This window comes from Alexandromys fortis, unplaced genomic scaffold (assembly GCF_014885135.2).
Source record: "Alexandromys fortis isolate MF-2015 unplaced genomic scaffold, M_Fortis_MF-2015_v1.1 scaffold_243, whole genome shotgun sequence".
Classification (NCBI taxonomy): Eukaryota; Metazoa; Chordata; class Mammalia; order Rodentia; family Cricetidae; genus Alexandromys; species Alexandromys fortis.
Window position 1 is genome coordinate 1,781,888 of NW_026068121.1, and position 27,721 is coordinate 1,809,608.

Genomic DNA, 27,721 nt, shown 5'->3' on the forward strand with positions numbered 1-27,721 from the left:
GATTGTTTTCTGTTTTCTACTCCTCCTGGGTGAGTCTGCTTCTTTTTTTTTTCCTAGAGCTTTCAGGTGTGGTGTTAGGTCGCTAATGTGAGCTTTCTCCATTTTCTGTATGTGGGCACTTAGTGCTATGAACTTTCCTCTTAGCACTGCTTTCATAGTGTCCATAGATTTGGATATATTGTACCTTCATTCTTATTGAATTCAAGGAAGATTTTAATTTCTTTCTTTATTTCTTCCTTGACCCAGGAGTGGTTCAGTAGTTGACTGTTCAATTTCCATGAGTTTGTTGGCTTTATGGGAGTAGTATTGTTGTTGAATTTACTTTACTCCATGGTGATGTGATAAGACAAAGGGGATTACTGCAATTTCTTTTTGTATCTGTGGATGTTTGCTTTGTTACCAAGTATATGATTATTTTTAGAGAAGGTTCCATGAGGTGATGAGATGAAGGTATATTCTTTTTTGTTCGGGTGGAATGTTCTATAAGTGTTTCATTTGATTCATTACATCTGTTCGTTCTCTTATTTCTCTGTTAAGTTTCTGCCTGGTAGTCATGTCCATTGGCGAGAAAGGAGTGTTGAGATCTTCTGCTATTAGTGTGTGGGGTTTGATGTGCAATTTAAGTTTTAGTAATTTTTTTTTTACATATGAGGGTGCTCTTGTATTAGGAGAATAGATATTCAGGATTTGGGACTTCATATTTTTTTTTTTTAAGTTTTAGGTTGCATTTATTCACATTCTCCTGTGACTAAATACTGCAACAAGGATGTGACTTCATCTTGATGAATTGTTCCTGTTATGAGTATAAAGTGTCATTCTCCATTTCTTCTGATTGATTTCTGTTTGAAATCAATGTTGTTATATATTAGGATAGTCACACCCTCTTGTTTTGTAGGTCCATTTGATTGGGAAACCTTTTCCCAACCCTTTACTCTGAGATAGTGTCTGTCTTTGAGGTTGAGGTGTGTTTCTTGTAAACAACAGAATGCTGGATCCTGTTTTCATATCCATCTCTTAGCCTATGTCTTTTTATAGGTGAATTGAGTCCATTGATATTAAGCAATATTAATGACCAGTGGTTGTTAACTCTGGTTATTTTTTGGTAGTAGTGTTTGTGTGTTTTTCTTCTTTGGGTTATGTTGGTGAGGGGTTATCAGATGTCTATGTTATTGTGGGTATAGTTAACTTCCTTGGGTTGAGGTTTTCTTTCTAGTTCTTTCTGTAAGGCTGGGTTTGTGGATACGTATGGTTTAAATCTGTTTTTGTCACTGAATATCTTGTTTTCTCCATCAATGGTGAATGAAGCTTTGCTGGGTAATAGTAGTCTGGGCTTGTATCCATGGTCTCTTAGTGTCTGCAGCAATTTATCCAGGACCTTCTCTCTGTAGTTCCTGCTCATCTACCCAGATTTTCCAATTCCATAATTCCCTTGGTTTGTGTTTTATTACCTCTATTTCAGTCTTCAAGTCTTGAACTGTTTCCTTCACCTGTTTGATTGCTTTTTCTTAGTTTTCTTTGAGGAATTTATTAATTTTTTCTAGCTTTTTGTTTGTCTTCTCTTCCATTTCTTTAAGGGAGTTTTTCACTTCCTCTTTAAAGGTCTCCATCATTTTCATAAAGTTACCTTTAAAGTAATTTTCTTCTACTTCTTCTGGGTTAGGATGATCAAGTCTTCTTGTTGTGTGTTCATGGGGTTCTGGTATTACCATGTTGCTTTTAGGATGTTGGAGAAATTCTTGCATTAGTACCTATCCATCTCTTCCTTCAAATGAGGCTGGCAATGTCTTGGTGTCTTGGTCCAATCATTGCTGTGGCTGTTTCTTAGGTCCCCTAAGTATTGGAACAAACTATGTTGAAGGGTTCCACAGAGCTCGCAGGGAACAGGCGGGGTTGGTGGCTGGGTGGGTTGAGAGATAGCAGGAAAACTCATTGTTGGTGGCTAGAAAGGTCGAGGGAGCTGAGGAGGGGCCCCTGGCTTTTCTCCCATGTGGAGGAGGTCCTAAGGAGTGGGACATCAGGTTGTCCAGCCACAGGGCTGCTGCTGACTCACCTCTTAGGTCCACTCAGTATTGGAGCAGGCTGTATAGCTGGGCTCCACAGAGCTCACAGGGAACAGGTGGGGTTGGGGGGTGGGGTGGATTGAGAGATAGCAGTAAAACCTCTAGCAGCTCTTTTATTTATTTTATGTTTATGTATGTATGCATGTATGAGTGTATGTTTGTATATGTGTATCTATCTATCTATCTATCATCTATCTATCTATCTATCTATCTATCTATCTATCTATCTATCTATATCTTCTTCATCATCATCTATCTATCCACTCATCATCTATTTAAACTATCATCTACCAATTATCTATCTCTCATCTATATATCTGTCTGTCACCCTTTTATATTACATATATATCTTTTTGTTTGTCATCTCTCTATATTTAATATATATCTATCTTTCTATTTATCTATGTATCATCTTTCTATATCTATCATATATCTGTGAACCAATTGATTACATTAGTTGGCAGGGTGCTTTCAATGCATTCATAATGCTGTGAATGTCTTCTCCAGCACTGCTCAACCCAGGTGTGTTGGTATAAATTTACAATTTCAGCATTAGGGAGACTGAGGAAGGAGGAAGAAAATTTGAGGTAATTGTCAGCCAAATAGTGAGTTTGAGCTTAGACTGGGCTACATGAGACCTGATCTAAGAAAAAAGATGCATCTATGATGATGATCATTCTCATGGTATTGGCAATAATAGTGATGAAACATGAAGATGATCAAAGAAATTACACAGTTGGTGATGACAGTGGTAACTACACAGGTAAAGATGATGACTACACAGGTTGTGATGATGCTGGTGACTATGAAGTTATAATGATGGTGAATATACAGGTGATGATAATGGTGACTACACAGGTGATGATGGTGGTGACTACACAGGTGGTGATGATGTTGGTGACTACACAGGTGGTGATGATGGTGGTGACTACACAGGTAGTGATGATGGTGACTACACAGGTGGTGATGGTGGTGTTGACTACACAGGTGGTGATGATAGTGATGATTACACAGGTAGTGATGATGGTGACTACACAGGTGGTGATGGTGGTGGTGGTGACTACACAGGTGGTGATGGTGGTTATGACCACACAGGTGGTGATGGTGGTGGTGGTGACTACACAGGTGGAGATGGTGATAGTGGTGAGTACAGAGGTGGTGATGATGGTGGTGGTTAGTACATAGGCTGTGTTCCTAGTGATAGTGACTACAGAGATATTGTTAATGGTGATGATTGTGGTGACCACACAAACTGTGAGGCAAATTTTCTCTCATAGTTTGTGATGGTGTGGTCTGCCATGTTGGGGAAAGCTTGACCGAGTTCATGTTTGGATGTGGGACTGCACTGCTTTCTTCTTGATAGAATCTGAAGCAGAGAGTTGAGAAGCAGAACTGGAATACAATCTTCATGCCCTCTTTCAAGGCCTCATCTCTTAGCCTCCCCAGATAGCACTGCCATCTGGTCAATGAATGTTAAACCCTGATGTTGTAGGTTAAATTCCACATCCAAACCACAGCAAACAGCTATCCTGCTGTTTGTATATACTACATATATATATATAATTATATATATAATGTTTATACACATTATATGTGCATATGTGTCTTATACACAAAAGAGCAATTGAGGCTCCCTCCTCTCAGCTCCCTCCTCTCAGGAGACTCTAGCTTGAGTCAAGTTGACATTAGACTAGCCAGGACACATACACATAGACACACAAACACATTTAAATTACATGTGTTTCTATGTGTATGTGCACACCAGTTCAGGTGCCCATGTGGCTAGAGGTGTCAGATTCCCCTAGACCCAGAGTTACAGTCACAGTCCTCCACTTCTCCTTCTCCTCTTCTCCCCTTCCTCCTCACCTCTCCTCATCTTCATTCTTGTCTTCCCCCTGTTTTTCCTCTATTCAGTTGAGAAAATACCTCTCAAGATTGAGCTGCAGGCCAGCCTATAGGATACTATCCTAATTAGTGATTGATGGGGGAGCATCCAGCCCATTGAGGGAGGTGCCATCTCTGGACTGGTGGTCCTGGGTTCTGTAAGAAAGCAGCCAGTGAGCAGCACCCCTCTGTGGCTCCTGCATCAGCTCTTGCCTCTAGGTTCCTGCCCTGTGTGAGTTCCTGCTCTGATTTGCTCCAATGATGAACAGTGATATGGAAGTATAAATCAAATCTTCTCCCCAACTTGCCTTTTGACCAATGCATTTCATCACAGAAATAGTAACCCTAATTAAGAAAACATAATCTTAAAATCAGTCAGCATCTTCCCCCATGAAATTTCAGTCCCACAGTGATCAGCCTGACCCCATGAGAAATAGAAGTTGGTTCTGTGCCCCGTCTTCTGCAACAGCTCCTGAACCAGAGTTGGCAGCTGGGGAAGGCTGGAGGGCAGCTGTGTCTTCTGAGCATTGACTGCATGAAGGATTCCCAGCCGCAGTGGGCATCTGCACGACACTCATGCAGGGTCAAGCCCACCAGCATTCTAGTCTGGTCACATCCTCAGCCAAGGATCTTCTGAGAGTTGGTGGCTGCTGGGAGAAGAGCCCACTTGCTTCAGGGCAATCCAAAGGCTGCCCGTGTTCTAACGGATGGCCCTGTGCCCACACACATCTATAAAGCACTTATTAGAGTCGGTGGATTATTTTATAAGTAGGGTGGTCATGGTGAGGAGAGATCTGATAGGGGTAGTAGAGCAGTAGGGGGTGCATATGATCAAAACCATCACACATATGTATGAATTCCTCAAAGAACAGACTAAAATATAATGAAATAAATGACCATAATATTTTAAGTGGGTTCGGTTCCCAGCACCCACATAGCGGCTCACAAGCTCCTGTAACTCCAGTTCCTAGGGGTCCTTCTAGCCTCTGTGGATTCTGCACCACTTAGAAAAAGAAAAACCACGAGAAAATAAAGTGCATAGAAGTCAGGAGTGCTCTGTGAGGAGGGTGCCCTATGACACGGCTCCGTCAGTGGGTTCTGTCCAGCTTTGTCAAACTGGTTTACATGGGGCCAAGCGACGGTTAGTGTTGCTGGTTGAACACAAGCAACTTAACAGTTTGTGCCTCTCTCTATATATCTTCACAGGCTGCAGTGGTGTACATGGATGGGAGACGACCACATTCCTTATGCTGGGACAAAGTCACAAGGGTAAGTTAGCTAAGGAGAACAAATGACTGGTCTGAACAGGACTTTTTTTTGGAGAGCTCTCATGTCCCAGCAGCTGGGCCTCACACTTTGTGGGACTGAGTTGCAGGAAGAACAATGGTATGTACACCCTGCTCCAGGACACTTCCTTTGTGCTCTGAAATTGCTGTGCAACCTCAGGCAAGATACAGAACATCTCTGGATGGTTTTAGGGACCGAAGTGCATATGTCACGGAGGCGCTGTGAAGCCTCTCTTCCTGTTCAGTCCCCTCCCTTACAAATTCTCCTTTCTCGTCTTCTAATCCTGGTGTTGGTGTTGAGAGAATAATAGCGACATTAGGATGTCTTTTTCTTGTTTTGTAACTCTGGAAAGCCATAATCAAACCTAGTCATTGGATGCGAGCTTGTTTTGGGTCTGTGCAATCCATCTTTGACTATAAAGGTTATCAGTGTCAATTTATAAAGAGAAGTTTGTTTTGGCTCCTGTTAACAGGGATCTCCAACCTTGGTTGGTTAGTTCCAAAGAGAGTGGAACATCATTACTTTTCTACTTACGGACTGCAGACGCCTCAGGACTGTTTGGTCTTCTCACCCTCTTTCCTCCCTGAAGGGGCGTCTGTGAGGCGTCTGTCACTCCAACAGGGGGGCATCTGTGAAGCATCTGTCACTCCAACAAGGGGGCGTCTGTGAGGCATCTGTGACAGCATCAGGGGGCGTCTGTGAGGCGTCTGTGACAGCATCAGGGGACATCTGTGAGGCATCTGTCACTCCAACAAGGGGGTGTCTGTCACAGCATGAGGGGACATCTGTGAGGCATCTGTCACTCCAACAAGGGGGTGTCTGTCACAGCATGAGGGGACATCTGTGAGGCATCTGTCAATCCATGAAGAAAGTCACTAGCAAAAGCGTGGATCTGAAACTTGCCTTAATATGGCATGTGTATTAATTCTCTGAGAATTTCATCCAAGGACACTGTGTGTTTTGATCCATTCATCCCCTAGTTCCCCCTCTGTCTCCTCCCAGAACCACTCTTATCCCCCCCGTCCCAGCTCTATGTCTTCTTTTAAAAGTTAAATAAAAAACATTAAATCTCTGATCAGTTAGTTCTCTCTGCATGTGGACCTGCTGCACTGTGGCTTTCTGTGATGGCCTTCCTTTGCTTCAGAGAGACACTTTTTTTTTATTGAAAGAAAAAATAAAAAGAAATTTCCACCTCCTCCCACTCTTCTCCTCCTCCCCCCACTCCTCTCCCCCTCCCTTTCCAGTCCGAAGAGCAGTCAGGGTTCCCTGCCCTGTGGAAAGTCCAAGGTCCTCGCCCCTCCATCCAGGTCTAGGAAGGTGAACATCCAAACTAGTTAGGCTCCCACAAAGCCAGAACATGAAGTAGGATCAAAACCCCTTGCCATTGACTTTGGCTTCTCATCAGCCCTCATTGTCCGCCATGTTCAAAGAGTCCGGTTTTATCCCATGTTTTTTCAGTCACAGTCCTGCTGGCCTTGGTGAGCTCCCACTAGATCAGCCCTACTGTCTCAGTGGGTGGGTGCACCCCTCGTGGTCCTGATTTCCTTACTCATGTTCTCCCTCCTTCTGCTCCCCATTGGGACCTTGGGAGCTCAGTCCGATGCTCCAGTGTGGGTCTCTGTCTCTATCTCCATCCATCTCCAGATGAAGGTTCTATGGTGATATGCAAGATAATCATCAGTATGGCTATAGGATAGGGTCATTTCAGGTTCCCTATCCTCAGCTGCCCAAGGAGCTAACTTGGGATATCACCCTGGGTACCTGGGAACCCCTCTAGGTTCAAGTCTCTTGCCAACCCTAAGATGACTCCCTTAATTAAGTTATGTGGTTCCCTGCTCCTCTATCCAACCTTCCTTTCTCCCAATCATCCCGTTTCCCCAAGTTCCCCCCATTCTCCCCTTCTTACTTTTCTCTCCCCATCTCCCCTTACCCCTGTCCCACCCCACCCCCAAGTTCCCAATTTTTTGCCCAGCAATCTTGTCTACTTCCCATATCCAGGATAATAACTGTATGTTTTTCTTTGGGTTCATCTTCTTATTTAGCTTCGTTAGGATCACAGAATATAGACTCAATGGCCATTATTGGAACATGGGATGTACTCACTCATAATTGGTTTCTAGAGAGATACTTCTTGATGAGGGACTGATCTGTGGGTACAAGGATGCATTTTTAGAATGCAGTTAGAAATGACCCTCGTTTAGGAAAGTGGCGGTAACAGGCTCACCTTTAAGATCCACCACTTCGCTAACCCTGGGTAGTTGACTGGGTTTCCAGGCATAACTTTCCTCCTGTTGAATAGGTCTTCAATTCAATTAGACAGCCGATGGTCACCTCTGAGGTATGAGTGCCACCTATGCACCTTTAGGGACATCTTGTCATTGGAAAGCATTGCCAGCTCAGGTGGGACAACTTTATTTTATGTACATATGTATCTATGCATATATGTATACACACATATGCATACACAAGTATATATACATACATACATATATGTATTTTATATATAATTCTAGGTAAATATAAAATAATGACTCTTTATGGTTTTCCAGAAATCCTTAGTGTTACTTATCACTCCTCCCAATGAAAGCCTCCATCTCTATTTTTCCATCCCCCACTTTATATCATCCATAATCTCTATGTTTCCCTCTCTAGGGTCCCCACACCTTGTGGCCCATTTTTATTTTCCTGATTTCTGCAATTACTCCAGGATCTGTACTCAAAATTGTTCTCTCTCTCTGTCTCTGTGTCTGACTATACAGTCCAGACTGACCTTGGATTTGTGAACTCTTGTCTTAGGTTCCAAGTGGCTTGAATTGTCGGCACATGCTTCCATAACCAGTGTTAGTTTACCTTGAATACAGTGTGCCCTATTGACAGAAGGAATAGGAACAAGAAAACAGCAAAGGCTTAGGAAGAGCCAGAAAATTACACAGTCTTTCACATCCCTTGATTTGTACAGTACCTCTCTCCCAAGGCTATGGATTTGATCAAGTAGCTATTGCTTTTACTGTGGTAAACTTTAGACTTATCAAAACTTAAACATTTATTAGAATTTTATTTACTTGTGTGTATATATGCATTTGCACACATGTGGCAATGTGTGATGGTCAGAGGGCAGCCCAGGAGAGTGGAAGATTCTCTGCCTCCACCACATGGGTCCTGGAACTGAATTTGGGCAATAAGGTTTGAGGGAAGGACATTTATCTGTTGAGACTATCTATCTATCTATCTATCTATCTATCTATCTATCTATCTATCTATCTATCATCTATCTATCTATCTATCTATCATCTATCTTCTTTATCTTCATCATCATCATCATTATCTATCTATCTATCTATCTATCTATCTATCTATCTATCTATCTATCTCTTACTTAATTTAAATTTTTTTTGACAAATTTCTCATGTCCAAACAATGAAATATGATCATTTTACCCCCACTCTCCTTAACATACCCTCCCAGCTTCATGTGCTCTCTATTTAAAAAATAATTTTAAAAAGATGAAACAGTGGGGACAGGAGGCCAATCTAGTAACAGGACAGCATGTCCAGAGGTACTGGGGATGCAGAGATGGCTTTTAGGTCAGGGAAGGCTGTGAGCTGGGAGGTCAGTAGGTGCCCAGTCACCCAGGACAGGGTTCTTATTCTGGTTTTGGAAGGACTTAAAGTTTGAGAGGTTTACATGGAGGGTCCCAAAAGAAAAAAGCCAAAGAGACAGAGGGTGCTGGAAGTGTGCAATGTGGCCACTGCAGAGACAAAGGAAGCTGGAGAGAGAGCTGGGGCCCCAAGTGTGGGTGGGAAACATTGGGTAGACTGCAGGTGGACTGAAGTTGGCTCTCAGGCAGTGTGGCAAGAACGCAATGAGAAATGTAAGAACAGTGATCACCTGTCTCCATGTTTCAGGGCACTTCACAAAGTCTCACCCTACCATTTGATGTCTGCATTATCATTGCTTTTAAATGTTTTTATTAGCACATAGAATCATACACAATAATAGGTTTGCTAGCCATTTTCTTACATGTATATTCACCCCACTGCCTGGTCTTGTGTCCCACCCTTTACTTCCATTGACCTCTGTCTTCCTAACTGAAAATGTCAGTAGAATTCCTATACGAATGACGTAGATGCTGAGAAGAAATCAGGGAACAAACTCACTCACAGTAGCTCCAAACCGAACCAAATCAAACAGAACATGCACATGTGCACAGACACATACACATATGCACACACATATACATGCACACAGAGACACACAAGACGGGAACACAAATGTACACACAAACACACACACATGCAGGCTCATACACACATGCACACATGCATAGACAGACAGATATGAGTGCGCGCGCACACACACACACACACACTCACACAAAACCACCTCATCTGGGGATAAATGAAAAAGGGAACAGTGTCTACTTGTTATAAGACACTGGAGGAGGGAACTGAGACTGTCATTGTGGAATACGGCCTCTTGTATTCCTCTTGTGGGAAGAGAGAACACATAGCAACCATCCTGCTGAACACAATCCACACAGTCAGCTCAATCCCCATCAAAACACCAACACTGTTCTTCACAGAAATAGAACAAAAATCCTCAAATTCATACAGAAGCACGACAGGCCACCAAGAGCCAAAGGCTGTTCTGACTAGAGGACAGTGCTGGCTGTATCCCTGCCCTGATTTCCCATTATCCCATAGAGCCACAGTTAGATAAACAGCGTGGTGCTGCATAAGAGTTGGTTCAAACCAGTATCTGCACCCATTCTATCTATCACCCACGTCAGCATCACTTCCGAAGTCTACCCAGAATTCCACACTCTTCCCATTTCTGCCTGGATTATACTGAACATGCCTCTCACAGGCAAGGACAATCTTCCACCCCTGGCTATCTGGCTTCTGGATTTCTGAAGCTCACAGTTCCAGCAGTTAAAATTGTCACCGTGCTTCCTCTATCCAAATCCTCACCATGGCTCCCATCACTCATCTCATTAGCTGCTTCTCACATTGCTGTAACCTCACACCCAGCAAGGAGACACCCAGGGAGGAGAAGTTGGTTGGCTCCTGGCTTGGAGAGAGAATGTGTTAACGCCGGGAAAGGTGTGATGGCAACTGGTCGTGTCACAGACATGGTGAGGGTGCAGAATGAGATGGGTCATGTAGTTATTGCCCTGCCCCTTTGCTCTGTCTAGATCTCCAGCTGGTGGGGAGTCGACTCACTTCAGGAGGTGCTTCTTCCTGCAAGTGTATCACAGACGCTGCAGAGGTGTGTCTCCCAGGAGACTCTAAATTCAGTCAAACTGACAATACAGATGAATTATCACACTCAAGTATACACACAAAAAAAATCAGAATTATTCAATGACTTACAAGGTCCATCTGACTGTGGGTCTCCTCTGCCCTCCCCACTTCCCCTCACTCATTCTGGCCTCAAATTTGTACTGACTTCCTTGCTACCTGTAGGATCAGGAATAGTTCTGACACAGGGTCTTTGCATTTATTATTTTTACTTATATGTCTCCACAACTCATCTTTAAAAGAAATATTACTCTATTATCTATCTGTCTATCATCTACCTGTCTGTCTGTCTGTCTGTCTATCTATCTATCTATCTATCTATCTATCTATCTATCTTTCATCTCTATGTATATTTTTCTGTCTGTCTGTCTATCATCTGTCTATCTATCTATCATCTATCTATCTATCTATCTATCTATCTATCTATCTATCTATCTATCTATCTATCGTCTGTCTGTCTATCCATCTTTCATCTCTATCTATGTATATCTTTCTGTCTGTCTGCCTGTACACACATGCAGCTCAGAGGACAATGTGAAGGGAGTCTGTTTCCCACAGTTCTTGTTTATTCCTTCTAGGAGTTTGTGAAATGTCTGAAGGAAGTCTGTATGGGATTCCTTCTAAAGAAATTATGCCTCCTTCCACCTTCCAATTCTGTCCTCCCCAGTTCTTTTCATTTTTAACTTGACTTTTACTCACCATCTGGCGTGCTATGAAGTTTTGTTATTTAACTTTTTGCATTCTTTGCAAAGCCTCTCTTTGTTCATTCCCTAGTGAGAACCTACTGTTGTATGTACAAGGCCCATTGGGGAGGTAGGTGGGAACTGACTGGTGTTGTTTTGATAAGTGGTCACATTGACAATTTACGTTTATGTCTAGAGATTTGTGCTCTCAGCCTTGGTCAGAGGCTCGTGGGTCATGCAGACACTCGTCACCGGCCAAATTCCCCAAAATAAGTGACGCAAGCATCTACCACCCACCCAGGAAGTCAAACATTTTCCACATCAGATTCACATGGTTATATGAGCAATAATCAGTTGAGCTTCTTGAGTGTGGTTTGGGGATAATTTCTCTGGACTGTGGCCAGTGCCCTACTTGGGGTGAGAATAGAGGTTTATTTGTGTCTCCTCAGGAAGTCACACAACATAAACTTATCGTGACATTATCCTCCTGGTCCCTTAAAGTAGGATTGTCATCTTTGGGCAGCGGGGACACTTTCCTTGATAGCATTTGCAGGCAGAGTTCTCTAATCTTGTCCTCTATCCTGACAATACTTTTCTTCTTGGGGGTATCTGTAGACGGTTTCCACTGTGGTTTAACAATCTGAAACATGGCCTGGTATTGGCATAAGAACAGACAGGAGGACCAATGTAACCAAATCGAAGACCCAGATTAATCCACACACTTTCAAACACCTGGTTTTTGACAAAAAAAACCTGAAAATATAAAATTGAAAAAAGAAAGCATATTTAATAAATGGTGCTGTCATAACTGGATATCAACATACAGAAGAATGAAAATAGACCCATATCTATCACCATGCACAAAACTCAAGTCCAAATGGATCAAAGACCTCAACATAAAGCCAGCCACACTGAACCTTATAGGAGAGAAAGTGGGACGTACACTTGAATGCATTGGCACAGGAACAACACTGAGGACCCTAAGAGAGACATACATAGATCTAATCTACATGGGAAGTAGAAAAAGATAAGCTCTTCTGAGTAAATTGGGAGCATGGGGACCTTGGTTGAGGGTTGAAGAGGAGAGGAGAGGCAGGGAGGGGAGCAGAGAAAAATGTAGAGCTCAATAAGAATCAATAAAAAGAAAAAAATCTGAAGCCTGGCTTTCAGCTGCTCTCCTCTCAACAGGTCTTGTGTACAGCCCACACCCATGGATGCTCAGCTTTGCTAACTGGACTGTGCTTCAGATGCACATCTCCTACGCTGGCTTGTTTTCCGTGTTGTGCCGCTCCTCTCCCACCCAGGGTGGATTTCCTCATTTCCTTCCTCTGCTTGTTGGCACAACCTTCAGGGTCACGGATCATTCTGGTAGCGCAGTTTCAATCAAGCTCTTCACTCAGGCTTTTAGTCCCGTCAGCACTGATGGCTTGAGTAGTCCAGGACCCATAGTCTTTGGAGAAATCATGTCACCCGGCTTCTTCCCGTTCCTGGCTTTCTGTTGTCTTTCATTCTTGTGCTGGTTTGGATGTCTTTTCTGCTTTTATTTGAGGAAGCTACACTTGGGGAGTCAATCCAGGCACAAACGTGCTCGTCTCTAAGCTCTTCTTATAAAGACCAGCTTCTCCATCCATTTACCTTCATCTCTCACAACTACAAGGCCACTTTCTGGAAAAGATCACCCCGGCAGGCAGCAGGGTGCGCCTCCTCCGTTCCTTTATGAGACTCCTTGAATTCCCTATTACAGTGTTTCAGATGTCCACACTCTTCTTTCCAGGCAACCTAGGTGTGAATGAGTGTGAAGACACTACCACGTGTCCGGCTTATGCCACCTGCACCGACACAGCGGACAGCTATTACTGCACCTGTAAACGAGGCTTCCAGTCCAGCAATGGACAAACCAACTTTAAGGGCCCAGGAGTGGAGTGTAAAGGTGAGTTTTTGTCGTGTGACTTTCTGGGGACGTATAAACCCTATCTATGGCAGTGCCACAGGCCAGAGAAACGATCCCCACACTGTGCTCAGGCAGCTCAATTGTTTGTTGATCATATAACCATGAGGAGGGCCTTGTGAGTCTGTTATGGAAGGTATCTTGACTTCCTGAGTCTTGGGAGTCCCTCCTCCCTGGGGAGGGTGTGCTTCAGTTCAGAAGAAATCACTACACAACTGTTCACATTCTATCAAAGCCTTTCAGTGTTCGGTAGGTCAGGCTCACGCTGGCTGGGCACTGGGTGTGGTTACTTCCTGCCATTCCTACCACACGCCCCAAATTCCTCTCTTCCTGGGCACCCTTCCTTTCTATCTATCCATTGATACAAATACATATCTAAATAGGCAGAAAGCTTTCCATTTCCTCCCTCATGCCCGCCTTCTTTTCCCTTTTCATCTATACACCTATCCATGTGTCTGCCTATCCATCTGCCCTTCCATCTGTCTGTCTGCCTGCTAACTCATTACGCCTATCAATTCATCTGTCTGTCCACAGAGGAAAACCATCTACACTCCTCCCTCCTTGCGTCTCTCTCTCCCTTTCTTCTCCCTTCTCTTTCTACTCACCCATCCACACATCTGTCCACACATAGGGATACCAATCTCCACACACCTCTCTCTCCTTCCCTTCATCCACGATTTCTTCTGACTCCTCTGCCTTGCAAAAACTCACAGATGGCTGTGCCTCAAGACCAAGTGTCTCAAGAGGACAAGATGTGGTGTTTGACTTAGCAACCCACTGTTATGACCTGGGAACCCAAGTTTAAGACTGTTCAGGTTTAAATAGAGAGTCCCTGGACCCCATCAAAGTCACCAAATGATGAGGACTCTTAAAGCAAATAAAAGGAGGTTCAATTTGTAGGGTGAGAGCAGTTTGTCACTCCAGCTTTTCTCTTTGCTCAGATGTTGACGAATGTCTTCAAAGCGATTCACCTTGTGGTCCTAACTCGGTCTGCAAAGATTTGCCTGGGCGATCCCAGTGCAGCTGTATTAGTGGCTTCTCTCCTCCCACTGGGAAGAGCTGGATTCTGGGAAGTCCAGGTCATTTTCTCTGTACAGGTAATGTCTTCAGACTCTCTGCTGTGGGTCTTCAGTGGTCGGAGCTTGATTCTCTTCCCTCATTCTTTTTCTTTGCCTTGCAGACATTGATGAGTGTCTGATGGTTGGGATCTGCCCTGCATACTCCAACTGTTCGAACTCTGTGGGAAGCTACAAGTGCACCTGCCACCCTGGCTTCTTCAGGAATGGCCTTGTTTGTGAAGGTTTGTGGCACTTGGTTTTTGTCATTTCCTATATGTTTTTGTCTGTGTCAAGGACAGAACCCAAGGCTTAGCACTTGCCACACTGGGTCACTCGGCTACACCCCTGCTCTTTTTAAATTTAACCATTCACAAATTGTGCCAAACTCTCCCTCCCCATTTTAGCCAACATATTGACTGCCTCCTTTCATGCCTTTGTTGTGGCCCTGTTGCTCTTGATTGTGTTTGATGTGACCAAGAGAAACTTCACAATGTGTTTACCACTGAAGGAAACCTCCTTTCCTACCATTTCCAGTAACCATAGCTGCTCAGGGAGGAGTGGAGCCTCAGGAGCTGCCACAACTTTTGGGAGTTTATGTGCACAAGTTTTGTCCTGTCTAGAAAATGTGGTACTTAACAGCACTCCTTCCCATCCTCTGGCCTTTGCATTCTTTCTGCCCATTTTCCATGTAGATTTTTTTATAAAGATTTATATATTTATTATGTGTACAGTATTCTCAGTATTCTCTCTGCGTGTATGCCTTCAGGCCAGAAGAGGGCACCAGATTTCATTACAGATGGTTGTGAGCCACCATGTGGTTGCTGGGAATTGAACTCAGGATTTTTGGAAGAGCAGGCAGTGCTCTTAACCACTGAGCCATCCCTCCAGCCCCCTAGATCCCATTCTTGACACTAGCCTGGGCCTCATTCATGTGCAAGTGCCAATTAGTTCCAGAGAAAGAGCAGAGCAATCAGGCTTCTGGAGACCCAAGTTTGGAACTGACACCCACCACTTGTGCATTCTATTGGCTAGCACAAGCAAGAGGATAAGATGGATTCAAGGAGGTGGGGGAGTCAAATGTCATTTCCTCGCGAGAGTAGTGGAGAAACCACATGGCATTAAATCCACATCCCAAAGTGTGATTGCAGGAGGGATGAAGGATAATGGATATTTTTTTTTTGTGAATGTTGATAATTATGTTTTAAAACTCTTTGCAACATTTCAACTTATGTTCTTTTGGCCAGAATTTATTCTTATGGCTATGTATAGCTGCAAGGGAGGCTTGGAAGCATGCCTCTGAGTGGCCAGGAGGAAAGAGAGCACGTGTGTTGGAGGGTCTTCATCATGCCAGCTACCAGTTAGCACAGAGAGTGCATCTCTCATGTGTAGTCTTCTCTTCTCCATCCCCCACTTAAATTCTCCTACATTTCCCCCCTCCAACTCATCAGATAAAGATGAATGTGCGGAACACGACAGTTGCCCAGAGAATGCTTCCTGCCACAACACTGTTGGAAGTTATTATTGTACATGTGACTCAGGACTCGAATCTAGTGGTGGAGGGTCAACATTCCAGGGCCTGGGAGAAACCTGCGAAGGTAGGTGAAGGTGTTGACCAGGAACTTAGATAAAACCTAGTTGCAAAGGCAGTTATAAAAGGTTTGGGTTTAGGATGAATTCAAGATTTTCATCTGAAAAGCTGAAGCCAAGAGTTCTTCCTCTGTTCCCTACCCCTCCTCTCCCCTCTCTCCCTCCCTTCCATCCTTCCTTTGTTTCTGTCATGCTTTTGGGTATGTGTACATCACGGTACATGTGTGGAGGTCAGAGAACAATTTTTGGGAGCTGGTTCTGCTACTTGCACGTTATGGAGACAGATCTCTCTTGTTTCTGCTGCTGCACTGCATACCTACCAAGATTACCTAACTCCTCCCCGTGTGCTGTGCATCATAAACATACTAAGGTTCTGGATTGCTGTCAGAGGGAGCACAGCCTACCTGACCTTGGTCTTTCTGTACCTGTGTTTATGAGCTAGTACCACTTCATCAGTGACATACTTCCTCCAGCAAGGCTTCAGTTCTTAAACCTCTCCAAACAGCACCATCAGCTGGGGACCAAGTGTCCAGATGCCTGCCCCTCTGGAGATTATTCATTCCCAAGCCACCACATTCCAGCCCCTGGCCTCCACAGGCTCGTGGCCATATCATAATGTATAATGCATTTAGTCCCAGCCAGAGTTTTACATGCTAATACTTTCTTGGCTCAAATGTCATCGTTCCTCATAACTGGACTTTCTGTTTAGATGTGGATGAGTGCTCCAGGAACTCCACTCTTTGTGACCCCAGCTTGATTTGCATCAATACCCTGGGGTCCTACAGCTGCTCCTGCCCATCTGGATACTCTTTGTCAGTTCCTCAGATTCCTGATAATACAGCAGATATTAACTGTACAGGTAATCTCCTTAGCCATGTGGAGAACTCAATGGGTATTAAATGAATCCCAAATATAGTGACTTATAAAAATGGGCATTTGTTCTTGCTAACAATGAACTAGTATTTCTGTTTCATCTAGTGTCCCGAAGGCCTGTGTCTATAGTAGCTGATAGGTCTCAATAATTAGTCTCTGGCTGGGCACTCTACTGAGACACCAGTTTCCACAGTGACACTTGAGCTTCCTCCTGTTTTGAAAAAAGTGTGATTCCAAGAGCAAGAATGCAGAACATGCCAGGTATTTAAGAGTCTGAGCTGTAGATCTCAGAATATCACTAATATCTTATCCTGTTGGTTACAGTCAGGAACCAAACTAGAATCCAAAGGGGAAAAACTCTGTATGTCATTTGGTTAATTTTGGTTGTCATCTGGACACAATCTAGAGTTGTCTTGGAAGAGTCTTGATGAGGAGGAGTCTAGGTCAGGTGGATCTGTGGGTATGCATTCTAGTTTCATTCTGTTGCCATGACAACACCATGATCAAAGCAGCTCAGGGAGGTAAGGGTTTATTTGACTTACACTTCCAGGTCACAATTTGTCATTGAGGAAAATCAGGGCAGGAACTCATGACAGGAATCTGGAGCAGGAACTGTGGAAGAATGCTATTGGCTAGGTCACTTTCAGCTTTGCTCACAGATTCATTCTCAGATAACTTCCTTCTTTAGTTGGGGACCACTTGCCCAGGGATAGTGCCACTCACAGGGGACTTGGTTCCATCAATTAAGACAACAAAGCCAGTTCCTCACAGATACGTCTACAGACCAGTCTGATGAAGACAATTGATGAAAATGTCCTTTTAGGTGTTTCTAAACTGGTCAAGTTGGTGGTTAAAGCTAACTAGAACAGCACATTTGTGGAGGATTGTTGTGACTCTGTTAATTGATGTGAGGGGATCCTCCCATCATGGATGGTGCTATTCATTGTAGGCACTCTTCCCTAGGCTGGGGGTTCTGGATTGCATGTGGTCAAATCCAGCATACACATTTATTCTCTCTTTGCTTTTGGCTATGGATGTGAGTTAGAGGAACAATAATCTCGAATGAACTAAAAACAAGTCCCAAACTCTCTGACCTTTGGCCTCTTAGGGCCTCCACACAGGCCACTTCAAGTTCCTTCCTTGACTTCCCCACAACAATGGCTGCAAGCTGGAGCTGTGAGTTAAAATACACCTTTTCTTCCCTAAACTGCTTTTTGCCTGGGTGTTTTCTCATGGGCAACAGAAGTGAAATCAGTGACACCAGCTGCTGGGGTCAAACTGAGCTCCTTATCGTTGCTCTGCAAATTCTTTCTGCACAGAATCATCGCTCTCCCATGTACTCGTTCCCCACTGTACAGATATCGATGAGTGTGATGCCATGTGCCCTCCCAACTCGTCATGCACTAATACTCCTGGGAGCTACTTCTGCACTTGCTATCCTGGCTTTGCGCCGAGCAATGGACAAGTGACTTTCACAGACCCAGAAGTGGCATGTGAAGGTGAGCCGAGGATTTCCCAGGTGGCCTAGGATGTGCCCTTCTCTGCATTTTATGAAGTTCTTTATATATTTGCTTTTTATTGCAGATGTTGATGAATGTATCCAAGATCCATCCCCATGTGGACAAAATTCTGCCTGTGCCAATGTCCCAGGCTCCTACATCTGTGGCTGCCTTCCCAACTTCCGACCAGATCCAGAAGGATCCGAGGCATATGGCAACTTCAGTTGCAAAAGTAATGTCTTAGTGCATTGGCAAGGGTAGCTGTGTCTTTGCTTTACTTGTAAAACTTTTTTCTTCTTTTATTGACTGGGTTCTCTGCTTACTTTTATCTCCCCTATGCAGTATATTCCTCCTATTTACTCCTTTATGGATTCATTGGTCCATGCACTAATAAGTTATTGAATGGATTTTGGATCAAGTATGCTTTTTTTTTTTTTTTGACAGTGTTTCATGTAGTTCAGGTTAGCCTCAAACTCACTGCTTGCTTTGAACCCCATTCCTCATCCCTCTATCTACCAATTGCTGGAATCGTAGGTGTTCACGACCACATGCAGTTTGAAATATAAACCTGAAAGAGTGAAGGTCATATTGTCCCAGGTTACAGTATGCACAAAGGTCCTGGGGTTCACACACTTGAATAGCTTTAGATGTAAACAGGAACCATGGGAAGAGTTCAGGCTCCCTGGGGCGTTGGTGTCTTGTGAAAGCATTTCATTTTTTTCTCTCAAGAACAAAAGCTTTGACTTTTTTTTTTTTTTTTTTTTTTTGATTTTTCAAGACTGGGTTTCTCTGTAGCTTTGGAGCCTGTCCTGGAACTAGTTCTTGTAGACCAGGCTGGCCTCAGACTTACAAAGCTTTGCCTGCCTCTGCCTTCTGAGTGCTGAAATTAAAGGTGTGTGCCACAACTGCCTGGCTTAAAAGCTTAAAAAAATTTTAAGTAATGGATATTAAAAGGTTTTTGGCCAGATCACAGTACTGAGCATGAACACAGGTTGGGGAGGAGCTCATGAGCCTACTGTCGCGGGGGCGGGGGGGAGGCAACTGCTAATTGCCCAGGGAGGGCCAGTTTTCTCCAAGGATGTGCCCCTGTGTATTAGTTACTTTTCTGATGCCATGATGAAATACCATGGCCGAGGCAGCTTTAGAGACTTAGGGTTCCAGAGTGTTAGAGTCCATGATGGTGGAGAGTGATTGAGGAAGACACCCAGTGCTACCTCTGACTTCCAGATGCACAGGCATCCATGCTATACACATGCAAATGTTCATACACATGTACACCACACACACACAAATCTAAAGTAGAATGTGTGCTGCCTGAATGGCTGCAATGAAGCACAATGACAACACGAATGTACTTAAGGTCCTTCCCACCACAGGGCTCAGCATATCACCAGTGCCACTGTGATGTGCATCCTCTGTATGCTCCTTCCCTATTTCATTTTTCTGTCTCCTCCTCACAATGAACCATTTAGAAATAGTTATTATTATACCTCTTCGTTCCCACAATAATTTTTTTATTTATGGTGCCTAACACAATGTAAATATTATGTTTGTTCTGAGAAAACAGTGAGAAGAGCATCATTCAGACGCAAATCCTCCTCCCATTATTCTTTCTCCCCTCCTCTTCTTCCTCCCTTCCTCCCTTTCCCCTTCTCTCCTTCCCTTTTCCTTTCTTCCCCTTCCCCTTCTTCCGTCTCATCTACTATTTTCTTCTCTCTTTCTCCCCTCTCCTCCTCTCTCCTTTCTTCCTACTCCTCTACATCTTTCCCTCTCCTCTCGTATCTCATGCTTTTCTTTCTTTTTTTTTAATTGAAAAAAAAATTTCCGCCTCCTCCCAGCCTCCCATTTTCCTCCCCTTTCTCCCATTTCTCTCCCCCTCCCCCCACTCCTCTCCCCCTCCTTCTCCAGTCCGAAGAGCAGTCAGGGTTCCCTGCCCTGTGGGAAGTCCAAGGTCCTCCCCCCTTCATCTAGGTCTAGGAAGGTGAACATCCAAACTGGCTAGGCTCCCACAAAGCCAGAACATGAAGTAGGATCAAAACCCAGTGCCATTGTCCTTGGCTTCTCAGCAGCCCTCATTGTCCGCCATATTCAGAGTCCGGTTTTATCCCATGCTTTTTCAGTCGCAGTCCAGCTGGCCTTGGTGAGCTCCCAATAGATCAGCCCCACTGTCTCCGTGGGTGGATGCACCCCTCGCGGTCCTGACTTCCTTGCTCATGTTCTCCCTTCTTCTGCTCCTCATTTGGACCTTGGGAGCTCATTCCGGTGCTCCAATGTGGGTCTCTGTTTTTAATCTCCATCCATTGCCAGATGAAGGTTCCCAGTGATGGCTCTCCTGGTGCCAAGATCAGATCTCCGTGCTGGTCAGGTAGCTCGTAAACAAAGGGCCTACCTTGCTTGCTGCAGGCAGGATATTGAGACAAAGGAACTACCACCCGCCCTGTTGCCCTCACTGGGTACCAGCGCCCAAACAGGCTGAGCTGGGTGATGTTATGTGCCCCAAGAGGGGAGGGAGGCAGAAGGGGGGGTTCTTGATGCAAGCTGGGTGGGATAGGCTCTCATGCTTTTTGTTACCCTTTACAGTCTATTCATTAAAGCCCCTTCCGACTTGCCACTTTCTCCACACACTAAAATCCTCTTAAATATATTTAACCTGTGGAAATCAGGATCTGTATATGAGTGACAATATGTAGTATCGGTTTTTTTTATAAATCTCTGTTACCACAATATAATATTTTCCAGTTCCATTCATTTTCTTAGAAAATTCATATGGCTGGGGCTGGAGAGATGGCTCAGTGGTTAAAAGCATTGCCTGCTCTTCCAAAGGTCCTGAGTTCAATTCCCAGCAACCACATGGTGGCTCACAACCATCTGTAATGAGGTCTGGTGCCCTCTTCTGGTTTGCAGACATACAGACAGAATATTGTATACATAATAAATCAATATTAAAAAAAGAAATTTCATGTGGCTGAACAATATTCTGCTATAATATCTATATCTATCTATGTATCTATGTATCTATCTATGCATCTATCTATGTGTCTATTTATGTATCTATCTATGTATGTATCTATGTATCTATCTATGTATCTATCTATGTATCTATCTATGTATCTATGTATGTATGTATCTATCTATCTATCTATCTATCTATCTATCTATCTATCTATCTATCTATCTATCACATTTATCCACTCATCTGTTGATGGACAGCTAGGCTGATATCTCTTCTTGATTCTATTCCTCTTCTTGAAAAGAATCCTTCTGTCTTCAGGCATGCACCAGCTTGTTTACCTTTGTTTGTCGTATGGAGGGCCATATTAGACAGGCCCATATTTTTATATTGCATGGCGGCCAGACTTTTAGGCCACAGTCTCACTTGCCACACAGAGGTGGGCACCTAGCCATTTTAGACCAGCTAATGCCATTCTAAACAAAGGGTCAGGATATGCTAATGCCACTCTGCCCCTTTTTTGTAATTGTGGGAGGTCGCCTGGGGAAGAGGTGTTAATTTAGTCTAAGTGACAGAGCCGTCATAGTTGCAGATGTGACCTAAGTCCCACTACCTAGGAAACAGAATGCTAATAAATTTCCCCCTCAGTTTATGTTTTGGTATAAAAGCTGTTTGGAGAATAAACACTGATGATATTTCAGGATGTGAACTCAGGATTTCATGAGGGATCCCTAAAAACTCCCTCCTGATAAAGGATGTGAGCTGTACCTCAATTATTCCCACACCTCCCCTCTGGTCCAAGAAATAATTTATGGTCCTGACTGGCCCCAGATCACAACAGCCTTAGAATTTTACATCAATGGTATCTTAGTTTCTTGTCACTGTGAAAAACTAACTCGACAAAAGCAACTCAAGGGAGAAAGAATTTATTCTGGTCTTGGTTCCGTGTGGGGAAGTTGAGGCAGCTGGTCACATCACATCCACAGTCAGGATCGGAGAGCTATGCGTGCTGTTGCTGCTTGATTTTCCCGTTCCGTGCAGTCCAGGCTCTCTTGTCCACGGAACGGTTCTGCCCACAGGTAAGATGTGTCTTCCAGTTAATCTAATTAAGATGATCTGCCACAGGTGTGCCCAGAGGCTGAGCTCTCGAGTTATCCTGGATTCTGTTGAGATGATAGTTGACGGAATGGTCACTGTGGCATTGGGCATCACACTCTGCATCATGTCCTGTCTTGCTCCCTTTAAGCCCGTGCCATGCCCTTGGAGCTTCTTAGCTTGCTGTTTAACTGCAGTTTGGTTCTAGTCTCTGCTATGTGTTAAGGTTGGATGTTGTGCGCATAAGTCACAGAATCAGTTTGACTTGTAGTCACACCTTACTGTTTGCTGCGGGTTTTTTTCTTCCTTCCAGGGATCCCCTTCAAGTGTAAGGAAGACTTGATACCTAACAGTGAGCAGATACAGCAGTGCCAAGCAGAGAAAGCCAGGGGTCTTGACGATGTAAGTTTTATAACATAGTATTTTTCTTTATTCTTGAGAGTTTCATGCATGTATACAATATAATATGATAACAATCACCTTTACTTTTCCCTGATGCCCAACCTCTCTCAATCTGGATCTCTTCCAACTTCATGTCCTGTTTTTCTTTGATTACTCACTTTATTCAGCCAGTGTTGCCCATAGATGCATGGGTGTGGAGCATCCACTGGAGCATGGGACACCACCAGATGCCACAGCCCCAAGAAAGAATGATTCTCCTTTTCCTAGTAGCGATCACGGTCATGGCTCTTCAGGGAGTGGGGGCTGGAGAGCACCTCCACAATCTATGCCCTGAAATTTGGCTGGCTTGGTCTTGTGCAGATACCCATAGCTGCTATGTGCTCTTGAGTGCATTTGCCATGTCGTATCCAGAAGACAGCACCTCACTGTTTTCTTCCCCACCCTTCTGCTCTTACTTTCTTTCCACTTCTGGCCCACTGGGCTCTCTGTGTCTTGGTGTGTGTGTGTGTGTGTGTGTGTGGACCAAGATGGCTGCTCTGGCTTCTGCCATCCGATCTGTATTTTAGGTAGTGGAGAGAGGACAAGAAAAAATTAAAGTCTCCTTCCAATAAGAATATGGTTTAGACATTCCATGGCACGGGTAAGGTAAAGAGGCCCTCTCCCTCTCCCTCTTGCTACCTGCGGCAGGTGAGAAAGACAGCCCAGGGTCATGAGAGTGAGTGAACCTGTCCCTTTACTGCACCAGCTGCAGCTTACAGAAGAGTGGGCCTGGCACCCTGCCTGGGCAGCACAGTTAAGTTACTGTTGGGGTCTCAAATGAGCCAGCCCTGAGGGCATGAGAGGGGGAGAGCTCACCCTGTGCCCTCCTCATATTCCCCAGGAATCAGGAGGGAGGGCCTTGTATCTTGCCTGGGCAAAGAAGTAGAGTTGACCCTGGTGATGTGACTGTGAGGGACCCAGATATAGGGATCCAAGAACAGGATAACTGGCCCCACTCCTTACTGGCAGCTGTGCTGCGAAAGCTAGCCTAGGCAGTGCTGGAGAGTTCACCTGGGTAGTGATGATGATGGAAAGCCAGCAGATTGAGTAACCCAGCTACCACCTAGGCCCATAACCAGGGCTCTGAGCTGACATCGGTGGACTGGTGGATCATGTAAAGGGGATGGATTTACAGATCTAAAACCGAAGGATCTTCATAACACAGGACAACAACAGGATATTCAAGAGGAGCCCCAGTGAGAGTCTGTTATTGGTGGTGCAGCAGAAGCCGGAGGCCTTGAGCCAGACCAGTGAACACTTGCAAGTAAAATGAATGGACTGAAGAGTAAACTGTGTGACTCAATGGGCCACACTGTAACTTTCACGAAATATTCTTTTTTTTTTATTTCATCATTGTTTCTTTCAAACTGTACTTTGAGTTGAAGTTGAGGTTGCAGGAGTAGAGGGAAGATACGGAGAGATGGGGAGACAAGTAGGCTCAGAATGTATAATTGGAAGTCCACAAAGAATCCATAAAAGTTAAGAGAAGACCATGGTTTAGATAAGAAGGTTGGAATTGAAAAGAATGTGCTCTTTTTGACTTTGGAGGTGGTACTTTTGATGTGTCAATCCTCACTATTGAGGATGGAACTTTTAAAGTCAAAACAATAGCTGGAGACACCCACCTTGGTGTAGAAGACTTTGATAACCGGAGTCAGACTCCATATTGCCTGTGAACAGCTAAACGTACTCTCTTTTCCAGAACCCAGGCCAGTAGTAAGATTGTTTCTATGAGGGAATTGACTTCCATACCTCCATTACCTGTGCTCAGTTTGAAGTTTGAATGCTGTCCTTTCCATGACATTCTGGATCTGTAGAAAAGGCTCTCCAAAGTAGACAAGTCATAGATCCATGGTGTTGTCCTGATTGGGGGTTCTACCAGGACCCCCAATATTCTGAAGCTTCTGCAAGGCTTCTTCAGTAGAAAAGGACTGAATGAGAGCATTAACCCCATTGAAGCAGTTGTTTATGGTGCAACTATCCAGGCAGCCATTCTATCGGGAGACAAGTCTGAGAATGTTCAGGATTTGCTGCTTTTAAATGCCACCCCTCTTTCCCTCGGTATTGAAACTGTTGATGGAGTCATGACTGTCCTCACCAAGCACAGTACTGCCATTCATACCAAGAAGACACAGACCTTCACCACCTACTTTGACAAGCTGGGTGTGCTTATTCAGGTGTATAAAAGTCATGACCAAGGCTAACAGCCTGCTTGGAAAGTTTGAACTCAGAGGCATACCTCCAACACCCAGGGGGCATTTCTCAAACTTAAGTCACTTTGACATTGATGCCAATGACATCCTCAATGCTCCTTCTGGAAGTAAGAGCACAGGAAAGGAAAACAAAGACACCACCATGAAAGACAACAACTGCTTGAACAAGGAGGATATTGAGTGCATGACCCAGGAAGCTGAGAAGTTCAAAGTTAGATATGAAAAGCAAAGAGATAAGGTACTGCTCAAGAACTCAATGGAGTCATATGCATTTAGCACAAGAGATCAAGAGCTGAAGATGAGACGCTTCCAGGCAAATCAATAATGAGGACAAATAGAAGATTCTAGATTAGTTTAATGAGATCATCAGTTGCCTGTATAAGAATCAGACTGCAGGGAAGGAAGAATCTGAACACCAGCAGAAAGAACTGGAGAAAGTCTGCAACCCATGACTACCAAGCTGTACCAGAGTGCTGGCACAATGCCTGGGGCTTCCTTGGTGGGAGAGCTCCTGTCTCTCATAGTGCTTCTTCAGGACCCACCACTGAAGAGGTGGATTAAGCCAATCCAAGTAGAGGCATAGTTTTGTTCCACAGGGAAACATTTGAAGTACCCAGGTTCAGCATCTTACTTGGCAGTTTTAAATATAAGCTGCTACAATAAATTACTGAATATTTTCAAGAGAGCTTAAATTTGGAACATGTGCACAGGGAGTGGGAGTAAGACATTGTGTGTTATAAGTGCTGTTTCCCAAACATAAAATGAAAAGTCTAAAAAATGATTCAAATTGACACCCCTCACCAAAAGAGGAACATTCCTAAATACTACTTCTAGTCACAACGCATTGAACAAAATAATATTCAACTACTTGGGAAGGCAGGATATTTTTCTTGTCAAAACTTGAGGAGTTCTTTTAAAAGGGAAACGAATGGCAGGGCAACTGGAGAGTTAAGTCAGTGGTCAAGAACATGGCTGCTTTCCCCAAAGATCTAAGTTAGAGTCCCACTACCTCCATCAGTCAGCTCACAACTGCCTAAAACTCCAGCTTCTAGGGACACTCTTCTTGTCCTCAACGCAATCACACTTACAGGTACATGAGGGCATGCATGCTTGAATGTGTGTGTGTGCATATGCATACACAATACAAAACAAAGTCGTTGAATTTTAATTATTTATCTATGATGCTGAGGATTTAACCCAGGGTCGTGTGCCTACTAGGCAGGCTTTCTGCTTTTGAGTTGCTTCCTAAGCCCAAGGAATTGTTTTGAGATAAACTTCATGATTTATTATCAGCAAATGCTTACTTTATGTACATATGCATGTATACATATACACATACATACATATATATACATGCACACACAATACATACATGCATATGTACTTACATACATATATATATACATACATAATTATACCCTGGAGTGGTGCAAACACTTCTCAGGCAGAAGTGGGTTGTGAGTGGAGAACCTGACTTATTAAAACTTACTGTGATCAGTAAAAGATTTCATATACACCTTCGGAAATTGTTAACATTAATGTGAGTTTACACATTATCCGTGGAACCTGCACATGCCTTGGCACACTGTTTCTGTGGTTTGCTGTGGTAGAATACATACAATAAATAATCTGCTTATTTGGGATACTTGTTTTATTGCTGTGATAAGATACTGTGACAAAAGCAACCTGTCTTGGCTCACAGATGTGAGAATACAGTTCATTGTGGTGAGAAGGGCCTGTCTTGGCTCACAGTGTGAGAATATAGTCAGTCGTGGTGAGGAGGGTCTGTCTTGGCTCACAGTGTGAGGATACAGTCAGTCATGGTGAGGAGGGCTTGGCAGCAAGATTTTGAGGCAGCTGGTCACATTGCTTCTGTAGCCAGGAAGCAGAGAGCAATTAATGTTAGAGCTCAGCTCACTCTCCTTCATACATACAGAGCAGAATTCTAGCCAAGAGGAGATGCCACCTGCAGCAGGCAGGTTTTCCCACTCCATTTAACCTGATTAAGATATCGTCCCACAGGAGGCTTGAGAGATTGCTCAGAAATTAATAATGCTGCCTGCTCTTCCAAAGGACTCAGGTTTAAATCCCAGCACCCACAGGATGGCTTACAACCATTTAAACTCCAGTTCTAGGGCAATTTACACTTTCTCTGTCCTCTGCAGATACCAGGCAGCCACACAGGTGACCATACACATAAAATAGTAAATTTAAAAAGAGAGAGAGAGAAGGAATCCCCTACAGGCATACCCAAAGTGTGTCTTCTATCAAATTGAGACTGACCATTACCCCACCATCTAAAAGTGTGCAGTTCAGTGGTTTGCAGTAGATTTACATTGTCATGAAAATATCATTAGTAGCTTGTTCTGGATCTTCATCATTCCCAGTGGAATTTCCGCACCCATTCACAGGAGCTGCCACGCCTCCTGGAGGCCCCAGGAACACTAATTAGCTTTCTCTGCATGAATCTTTATATTCTGGACATTTCCTGTAGCCAACACGATTCCTTTAGGTGCATCCTCAGGCCATGTCCCATGATGAGTTTTCCTCCTCTGAGAGCCTGCACGCTGAGTTCTACAACACCCTCATCTATCCGCATTCCCACCTGCATTGCACAGAGGATATCCCCAGAACCCCCACTAGCACTGGGTGTCATTTTACTGTACCGTCTTACTGACTGAGAATTTCTATTTATTTATTTATTTATTTATTTATTTATTTATTTATTTATTTATTAATGATTTCTGTCTCTTCCCCACCGCTGCCTCCCATTTCCCTCCCTCTCCCCCAATCAAGTCCCCCTCCCTTGTCAGCCCAAAGAGCAATCAGGGTTCCCTGCCCTG

General features: G+C 44.0%; 1 protein-coding gene and 1 pseudogene across 2 annotated transcripts in view; both read left to right on the forward strand.

Annotated features, from left to right (window-relative positions):
* Adgre1 (adhesion G protein-coupled receptor E1) overlaps positions 1–27,721 on the forward strand; it is a 76,977-nt gene that overhangs the window by 5,133 nt on the left and 44,123 nt on the right. The window contains exons 2-10 of one of the 2 annotated variants that reach the window (XM_050125333.1): positions 5,151–5,213; positions 12,989–13,144; positions 14,104–14,259; positions 14,343–14,462; positions 15,669–15,815; positions 16,517–16,666; positions 18,000–18,179; positions 18,265–18,411; positions 22,538–22,626. In XM_050125333.1, the coding sequence (XP_049981290.1) occupies positions 5,151–5,213; positions 12,989–13,144; positions 14,104–14,259; positions 14,343–14,462; positions 15,669–15,815; positions 16,517–16,666; positions 18,000–18,179; positions 18,265–18,411; positions 22,538–22,626 (1,208 nt within the window). The remainder of the gene's footprint in view (positions 1–5,150; positions 5,214–12,988; positions 13,145–14,103; positions 14,260–14,342; positions 14,463–15,668; positions 15,816–16,516; positions 16,667–17,999; positions 18,180–18,264; positions 18,412–22,537; positions 22,627–27,721) is intronic. The other variant, XM_050125334.1, reaches the window with a different exon arrangement.
* On the forward strand, positions 22,814–25,461 carry LOC126490339 (heat shock cognate 71 kDa protein-like; annotated as a pseudogene).